The 9738-nt window shown below is 44.7% G+C and overlaps 2 protein-coding genes across 2 annotated transcripts; both read right to left on the reverse strand.

The window, feature by feature from the left end:
• Window positions 1-1397: 1397 nt before the first annotated feature.
• Window positions 1398-2204, reverse strand: LOC110734073 (uncharacterized protein K02A2.6-like). The gene has a single exon (XM_021914135.1). The coding sequence runs from the start codon at window positions 2202-2204 to the stop codon at window positions 1398-1400; it is 807 nt and encodes a 268-aa protein (XP_021769827.1).
• Window positions 2205-4610: 2406 nt separating this feature from the next.
• Window positions 4611-5612, reverse strand: LOC110734074. Its single transcript, XM_021914136.1, has one exon. The coding sequence runs from the start codon at window positions 5610-5612 to the stop codon at window positions 4611-4613; it is 1002 nt and encodes a 333-aa protein (XP_021769828.1).
• Between the last annotated feature and the right edge of the window lie 4126 nt (window positions 5613-9738).

Genomic DNA, 9738 nt, shown 5'->3' on the forward strand with positions numbered 1-9738 from the left:
TGGACGGCCAACGCTGGAAGGAGGGATTTGAGGCTTCAGAGAAGCTCAGAAGTGAGGTGTCCTTGGCCCAGAAGCATTTGAAAGAATCCCTGGACGAGGCGGACGCACTTAGGGCCGAGGTGGAGACCTTGAAGAGTTCTGTTGAGGACTTGACTCTCCAGCTGAAGACGCCTCGGGCCCCTAGCGCAGACGAGGTCGTCCGTATTGAAAAAAACGTTGAGGATAGGCTGAAGAGTCACTTCTTCGAGGCGTTTGAGCTCATGGTGGACGATGGGGAGGCTGCCTATTTTCAAGAGCGCTTCACTAAGCGCCTCAACTTCGTCTGCCTCAGGGAAGAAGCTAAGAAGGATGGGCAGCCTTCTCTAGAGCTGGACGCTACACCAACAACCTCAGAGGATGAGGAAAATGAAGTAGTGGCCGGCCATGATGGTGAAGCAGAGAGCAAAGAGGTGCCAGCTGAGGACGCTTCTCCTTCAGCTTCTCAGGATCCCGTCCCAGTCCATGATTCAGATTCAACCCCGACCGCCCCCTTACTTTCAGCTTTTTCTGTCTTTAAGCTCTATTTATGTATATTTTTCTTGACTTTTTCAACCGCCTTTTCGAGCGGTTTTTATGTAAGATATTTTACCGCCTTTTGAGCGGTCTTTTTATTAATTCAGCTTTCAGGTTTTGCTTCATACTTTGCAAATTTTGCACTTAATTTTTTGCATTTTCGTACGCATACTTTTTCACATTTGAGCGATTTTATGTACGCGTATTTTTGTATCTTCGTACAATTGTGGGGTATGCCCCTTTATTCGGCGTTCGCCTAGTCCATATTTTAGGTGGTTTGATTGACTTGGTAGAATTTATACCTTAGGCGGTATGACTACTACCAAGTTAATCAAATCATAATAGTGATTGCCCTTGGACTAGGTGGTACGCCGAATCAACACATTAATTGGCCGTTCAATTGGCTTTATGTGAGTTTGTCCGTTGAAACTATCGCTCGGACGCACTCAGAAAATTTCAAGTATGATCTCAACTTAAAATTTTCATGTTCGGCTGGGCTGGAATGCCTAGGTATGCCCTTGCCCCATTTATGGGTTTCACAGGGTACCTTACCTTTTCCGTCCGCCTTAATTAAGGGCGGACATTCATATGACTTGGGATCAAGTTGCCCATTCTTATTTTATTTAATTTACTTTTGTTCTGCGACCGAGTTGCTATGTTGCAAGCAACCTACTTGCAAATTTCACGCGGTCGTATAAATTATGACTGTGCAAATAAGCATAAATTAAATGGAAAAATAATTATAACAATGTTTGACTTTTCATTAATTTGTCAAAATTACATTGTTGTGGTCGTACGGCTTACATTGCTCGGTCAACAGACCTAGCTGTATACACAGCTTTTGGCTAAGTACGCGGAATGGGTCGGCCGTTCATGGCTTCGAGACGGTAAGTCCCATCTCGGACCTCTTCCCTGACTCGATACGGCCCTTCCCAATTTGGGGTCATCTTCCCATCCTCATTTGCTCGTCCCACAGCCTCCATCTTTCTTAGGACCAGATCTCCCAACTTCATCGGCCGCTTAGACACTCGGCGATTGTACGCCCATGTCATCCGTAGACGATAGATTTCGTGTCTAAGTGCCGCGTTGCCCCTGACTTCAGGAAGGAAGTCTAGGGCGGTCTTCATGGCTTCCCAATTGGCCGCTTCATCATATAGCATTACCCTAAGGGTGGGCTCATACATTTCAATTGGAAGGACCGCCTCGGCACCATAGACTAAGAAGAAGGGAGTTTCCCCTGTGGAACTCTTGGTCGTGGTTCGTATGGACCACAGCACATTGACTAACTCATCAGCCCATAAGCCGCCTGCTCTTTCAAGCTTGCGCTTAATTCCATTGGAGATCAATTTGTTGTATGCCTCTACCTGACCATTTGACTGTGGGCGGCCGACTGAGGCAAAGTAGTGAGCTATGCCTTGGTCTTCCAACCATTCTTTTAGTTGAGGCGTTTCGAACTGAGGTCCATTGTCAAACACCATAGACTGAGGGATGCCAAAGCAGGTAATAATACTCTTCCATATGAAGGCGGAAACATCCGTCCATTTGATGCCCCGGACGGCCTCGGCCTCTACCCATTTTGTGAAGTAGTCTACTGCTACAAACACATACCGCCTTTGGCCGGACGCTGGTGTGTATGGTCCTAAAATGTCCATCTCCCATTTGGCAATAGGGAGTGGACTGCTGATGGCCGAAAGACTATTGGCGGGTCAGTGAATTAATGTTGTGAACCTCTGGCACTTGTCACACTTCTTTACCATTTCCATTGCGTCCGACTTTAAGCTCGGCCAGTAGTAACCCAGGCGGGCAGCCTTTTCAGCCAAAGCTCGTCCTCCAATGTGAGAACCACACTGCCCCTACTGAAGATCATCCAAGACATCATGCCCTCTCTCAAGAGTGATGCATTTCAGGTACGGCTTTACAAATGCCTTTTTGAACAACTCTCCTTGATTAATTTCAAACCAGGCCGCTCTCTTTTTCATCAGCTATCTCTCTTTAGGATCAGCCGGGAGTAATCCATCCTTTAGGTAAGATATGATCCCGTCCATCCAAGTGGAGCTTCTATCAATGGCGTGTATTGTTTCAGCGTCAATACTCCTCTTTTCTTTCACTTCCCAAAACACTGACCTGTTAGTATCACATGATGCTGAGGATGCTAACTTAGAGAGGGCGTCCGCCTGATGATTGGACGAACGAGGGACCTGCTGTGGAGTAAAATGATCTAGGCTCTTAGCCTCCTCTTTTACAATCTTCAAGTACTTTATCATGGCCGGCTCCCTCGCCTCGAAGTCTCCATTCACCTGGCCGACTACAAGTACGGAGTCCGAGCATACATTAATTTTTATCGCTCCTGCCGCCTTACACATTCTAAGGCCGACCAAGAGGGCTTCGTACTCGGCCTCATTCTTAGAGGCTTGAAACTGGAATCTCAGAGCATGAACTTGTCTCCCTCATGAGACTGACATATAACACCTGCACCACAGCCAGTAGTTGTCGCGCTACCATCCACGAACACTTTCCAGATCTGATCGCCGGCCGTCTGAAGATCCGACCGAGTCATTTCAGCTAAAAAATCAGCAAAGGCTTGCCCCTTAATCGCTTTTCTTGGCTCAAATGCAATGTCAAAGCCTCTCATTTCCAAGGCCCATTTAAGCATACGGCCGCTTGCCTCTAAAGTTGTAAATGGCTTCTTCAGAGGTTGGTTTTGTGTAGACCACAATTGAATGTGCCAAGAAGTATGGCCGCAGCTTTTTTGATGCCATGTATAATGCCAAGCCAAATTTTTCAATAGGGGGATACCTTAACTCGGCGTTATGAAGTACGTGGCTGATAAAGTAGACAGGGATCTGGCGGTCGTCCCGTTCAGCAAGTAAGACGACACTTAAGGAGTGTTCTGAGATGGCAAGATAGATAAATAGCTTCTCGCTCTTAATTGGACTGACAAGCCGAGGAAATGTATGTAGATGGCCTTTTAGCTGTACGAATGCTTCCTCGGCCTCCTCTGTCAACTCAAACATGGCTTTCTTTTTTATGGTTTGAAAGAAATAACGGCACTTGTCCCCTGATCTTGACAGAAATCTACCAAGTGCTGCTAAATAGCCGGTCAATCTTTGGACTTCTTTAATTGTCCTTGGTGACTTCATGTCCATGACAGCTTGGATTTTTTTAGGGTTGGCCTCAATTCCACGTTGATCAATTAAAAATCCGAGAAATTTACCGGACTCAACACCAAAGACAAAATTCTTTGGATTTAGCATCATCTTATGCCGCCTGAGTTCGGTGAAAGTTTCTCGTAGATCCTTCAAATGGTCGGCCGACTCTTTTGACTTGACAATCATGTCATCAATGTACGCCTCCATATTCCGGCCGAGCTGATCTCTGAAGACTGTATTAACAAGTCGTTGAAAGGTAGCTAGGGCATTCTTAAGGCCGAATGGCATAACTTTGTAACAATACAACCCCTGCTCAGTCACGAACGCTGTTTTCTCCTGGTCTTCTTCCCATAATGGAATTTGATGGAATCCGGAGTATGCGCCCATAAAACTCATTAGGGCATGCCCGACCGTCGAATCAACCAGGCGGTCGATTTTGGGCAGGGGAAAGCTATCCTTGGGGCATGCCTTGTTTAGATCGGTGTAATCCACACACATTCTCCAAGTTCCATTCGGCTTCTTCACAAGGACCACATTGGCCACCCATTCCGGGTAATAACATTTTCGAATGAAACCGGCGTCCAGCAGATTCTTGACTTCTGCTGCGGCCGCCTAATTCCTCTCTTCTCCATGATTCCTTTTCTTCTCGCGGACAGGTTTAACGGTCGGGCTTACAGCCAATTTATGCACGGCCAGGTTAGGGCTTATACCTGGCATCTCGCCAACATCAAATGCAAATACATCTTTGAACTCTCTCAATATTTGAATTAACTCATCCCCAAGCACACCCACAGCTATAGTGCCTACACTAACCGTGCGACTTGGTTGATCGGGGTCGAGCACTATATCCTAGTGACTGCCGGCCGGCTGTGGTCGTAACTCTTCTGGCCGATCGACAGTCATTATCTGCTATGCTTGCTCTATCTTGGCCGCCTTACGCTTCTGGCCGACCTGCTGTGTTGGGAGTGAGGTTCCTTCTTCTTTTGGCTCGGACGATTTTGGTCCGCGCGTTGTAGGCTTAACTGCCAACTGATTACATTCTTTTGCCATCTTTTGACTTCCTTGGATCGTGCCTATTTTCCCGTCCGTCCTCTCAAACTTTAGCAGCATTAGGTGAGGCACAATGACTGCTTTTGCTGCATTTAGTGTAGGACGTCCGAGTATGACATTATATCTAGTCAGTTCTTTCACAACCAAGAAGCGAACAACCATATCTCTTCCTTCCCCTTTTTGCCCGAATCGGACAGGTAAGTCTATCCGTCCCACTAGGTGGATGACATTCCCCCCAAATCCAACCAACGGGTGAGTGATGTCTTGGAGAGCATCCTCTGGGAAGCTTAGATTTTTCAAGGCGGCCAGGCTGATGATATCAGCCGAGCTACCCGTGTCAATTAATATTCGTCCGACCTTCAAGTTGGCTATCTTCATAATGAATACCATGGGATCATTGTGCAAGGCTTTGACATACCCCCGATCAGCTTCACTGATGACTACTTCGGGGAAAGGTTCAGCCTTGACTGAATCCATTTGCATTACTTTACCCAAGTTGCGGGCGTCCTGCTTGATCCCCCTCATAGTGGGACCGCCTGAAGCAAATCCTCCTGATATCACAACCACAAAACCTGAATCAGTGTTGTTGTCTTCATCTTCCTTATCTTTGTTCTTATCATTCTTCTGTCTTTGATCGGACGTGTTGTTTGTCCGTGTGTAAGTGAATTTGGACTTCATCACATACGAATTTAGCATGTCCTTCTCGGCTAGCTTGTCCAGCAGTCTCTTCAAATTGATGCAATCGTTCGTGTCATGTCCCACATCCTTGTGGTAATGAAAATACTTGTTCTTATTCCTATACTGAGCCGGGCCTCTCAGCGGCTGTGGCTTCTCAAATTCAAACTTATCCTTGATTTCCATCAGGATAGAATAGCAATACTTGTTGAATTCAAACTGAGGCTCGTACGCCTTGACCTTCTTGGACTTCTGTGACTGGGCGTCAGCCACCCAGACTTCCTTTCTCTTTTTTCCTTCTTTCTTTTAGCCGGCCGAGTCTTGCTGAGGAGATTTTTTCTCAGCCCCCTTGGCCGGCGCTTCTGTTTTTGTGAGCGAACAAAAGTTTGTCGCCTCAATATAAGCTTTGGCTTCCCGCAGAACACCTGCGTATGTCCGAATCTTTTTTCCTTACCAAGTCAAATTTAAAACCATTGTGCCTTAATCTCCGGAGAAATTCAGAGTAAGCCATTTCGTCCGGCAGATTATGAATTTGGGCTTTTTCTTGGATAAATCGCTGGACGTACGAGCGTAAGCCCTCATTTTTTCCTTGGACGATTGTCGCCAAGTTAAGACTAGTCTTTCGAGCCGGTATGTTGTATGAAAAATTTCCCACGAACAGCAAACTAAGAGTAGTAAAACAATTGATACATCCGGCCGACAAACTGTTGAACCAATCCTGCGCCACACCTTTCAGAGTGGTCGGGAAACATTTGCACCAAGTAGCGTCATCTACGCTTTACAAGTACATCAGGTTCCTGTACGAGGTGATGTGCTCTTCTGGGTTGCCCGTGCCATCATAGGCTCCCACAAGTACACTCTTCACCTTTGGTGGCTGAGAGGCATTTAAGATATCTTGCGAAAAAGGGGGCGGCTTATCTCCCAGAGTAAGTAGACGCATCTGCCAATCGATGGGTTGCGGTTGCACGGACGGTCCAGCCAGGTAGGGAGCCTGTCCGTACACCTGCCCGTATGGCCCAAATTATCCGTATGCCTGGGGGTTTGGCTGCATCAAGCCATTGAACCCCTGAGGAGGTTGATATAGCAGTGATTGGGCTGGAATAGGAGTTGGAGCATGGAAGACTGGAGTAGGAGTTGGGGTGCGGACTGCCTGACTTCCACTGGAGATGGCCGTGTTGGTATGTTGGGAAAGAGAATGATGTGAAAAATGATCCGACATAGTTGGGGTTGAGGCCGTGTCCGAGTAGGCGGCGCGCTCCCGCTGCTTATGCCGAAGGTAATCTCTTGCGTCCTTCCATCGTCTGGACGGCTCAGGCTCCTCTCTTCGAGGCTGCCTACCCCTCCCCCCAGCCGACTGCGTTTTCGCCAGCAAGTCAGAGAAATTAGTCCGCGGTACTCTCGGGGACCTTCTAGTCGGCCTTCGAAAGGGAGTGTTTCCAGCGTCCGTTGCATGGACTGCTTTGCTGTGTGTCTTCTTTAGAGCTCTCTGCTCCTCTCTCCTGGGCGGCTGCCTAGAGGTAAAGGCTCCAATGTTTTCAATCTCTTTTCTGAGTTTATTAAGGGCGGCCTTAAGAGAGACTGCGGTAACAGGAGGGTCATCAGCTTCTTGAAATGTGGCTATCAGAGGATCACTAGTACGGATTGTAGGGATTAAATCCTCTACATGTCCATCCTCGCCTAGATTAGGTGTCTGACCATCTATAGCCATAGCGTACGAGTATCCCCACAGACGGCGCCAAATGTTTCGGGTGTTTTTTGGATTTCCTCGGATACTGGTCACGCTCTCCTGGCAACGAGACGGTCCCTCCTGCAAAACAACGAATATTCCGATCAACGGAATATTCGCCTCCGACGATTAAGTCAGTGATCAGAACGGAAAAGGGTAGAGAGAGAAAGTAGAGAGAAGGTGGAGCTATTTAATGCTCTGTTGTTTGTAAATGTCTTCCTCCCCTCCCATCATAAATGATTGGGGTATTTATAGGGGTGGGATTCGTGCCCCTCTCTAGGGTTTATACCCTAGATTTGCATGACGTGATTGGCTGTGTGTAGACACCCATTTGTGTCTCCCCAAAACCAAACCCGGTGATGAGTGCCTTTCACGTCGAATCATAATCGAATGAAACGAAAGTGTGGAAAGGTCTAGTGTTGCGGAAAGTTTTATTTCTTTTCTCTTCTCCCTGATTTTGAAAACTTTATTTTAAGAAAACAGCCAATCCAGTTTGGTTGGTCCATGATATGGGTCCAATAGTAGTGTAGTTGGATAGGGCTTGAAAAGACCTTTCCAACGATATATTATAAGCCCAATTCCGATGAATATTGAGGAAATTATGGCCAATTTACTAAACTGGGTCCAGTTTGAGCTTTATGTACGGCCCAATGATCTAGGGGAGGGCCTAATATAATTTATCATTCCTAATGTAATTAGGAATGGTTTTAGTCTTCTAGAACATTCTAGAAGGTTCTTTTCATTCCTAATTCAATTAGGACTCTTCAGAGTTTTAATTAAGATCAAATAGCATTTTCGATGGAATTATATTATTTTATCTTCCAGTACAGGAAATTTATCAGATTTTCGAAAACGCGTTGAAAACCACTTTGGCGTCCAACCCCAGGCCTTGGAGCCTGGAACCAGGCTTGGCGCCAGACGCTAGCCACTGGCGCCTGGTGCTAGCCACTGGTGCTGGCGCCAACTAGCCAGGGCTGTCGCCAATGATGTTTTGTGATCTTCAGACTCTGTTTTGTTAAATTATCTTTTTTGGATGATTTTCTCTATAAATATCGTGTCAAAAACTCCGTTTTCATTCACCAACTATCTTCATCATTCATCAACAAGCATCATCGATCATCAACTCTCTTCATTCACAAATTATTCATCAATTAGCATTCATCTACAGTCAAATAATCCTTTTCATTCATCTCTTTTCATCAACTTTCATTAACATTCATTCTTTCTTTTCTTCAATTCTTTCTTTGCTTTTTTAACACAAAATTATGCATTCGCAAGATCTAGAAACACCTAGCCATATTCGAAGTTGCCTTCGCCCTAGACGTGAAAGGTTTAATTTCTGAGGGTTTGGTCCCAAATCTCTATTTCAATTATTTAATTTAATTATTTTGATTATTATTTTCCTTGGAGTTACTAACGTGTGTATTTTGTTATTAGAAAGAGGTACGAGACATCAAAGTAAGTTCTTTATTGATTAATTGATATTATGATGTAGAAATCATGTTTACATTGTTATTATGATATTCCTAGTATCATGTCTAGGTTAATTTTAATATTAAATATGATTGCTATGATGCCTTTTATTCTCTTCCTAATATTTACTCGTGTTAGTGTCATGTTAGGGTTAAAGATTTGATTTTTATTGCTTAGTGACATGCTAGGGTTTGTTATTAATCTTGTTAGTATCATGCCTAGGATCTTGCTATTTTTATTATGCTTTAACATGATTATGATGATTATGATTATGATTAATATTATTATTCATGATGTTGATATTTATTATGTTGCTTGATATGCATATTATTTTATTCTTTATTGCTTGATCACCTTTTATTGCATGTTAAAGGGAATTTGGTACTTGTAATCACGCTTAATAAGATAATTAATAATCTTGTTAGGTTAACTTTGATTATAATTCAAGTGATCGCCAATAATAGTTTATTTGTGCATTAAATTCAACCAACATAGATTAAACAGGTTTAGGGTTAATCCTATTGATTGTATGTTAATTAAAAAGCGCACATGAATACGATCAAAATAAAGTAGAGGCCTATTATTAGGGCAGGTTCAATCTCTTTTAGGTTGGATTTGTACCTTCATCCCCGGACCCTTATTTGGTTCATGACCTTATGGAGTTGACGATCTCTTGGATCGTTAAGGGGTGTAACCTTCACCTCGTGAACGGTTTACAAGTTCCTTAAAAACTTGTTGGCGACTCTTTTGCTCTATCTTCTTCCCTTTTGGATGCCACCGTACTTTAGTGTATGATCACAGTGGGGTTCAAGCTAGTGGGATTTTAAAGTCTTGAAATTATTCCCTACACTGTGCAATCAGTGAATGCCACGTGCTACTCTGGGGGCGCCTTTTGCGGCTTTCATTGTTATCTCTCGGGATTTGGGTCCTGACGTTACTAGGGTTTTCTGGCATGTTGATTATTAAGGGAACAAATGTCCTTAATACATGGCATCTTCTCGTGACGACACGTGTCACCCTCTGACTGGGCCACGTGTCACTATGGGATTGGTCCATGTATACGGGGTATTTTTACCCACAACAAGTATCCCGTTTCTTTAGAAATTTCGTAAT

This window comes from Chenopodium quinoa, unplaced genomic scaffold (assembly GCF_001683475.1).
Source record: "Chenopodium quinoa cultivar QQ74 unplaced genomic scaffold, ASM168347v1, whole genome shotgun sequence".
In the NCBI taxonomy this organism is placed as follows: domain Eukaryota; kingdom Viridiplantae; phylum Streptophyta; class Magnoliopsida; order Caryophyllales; family Amaranthaceae; genus Chenopodium; species Chenopodium quinoa.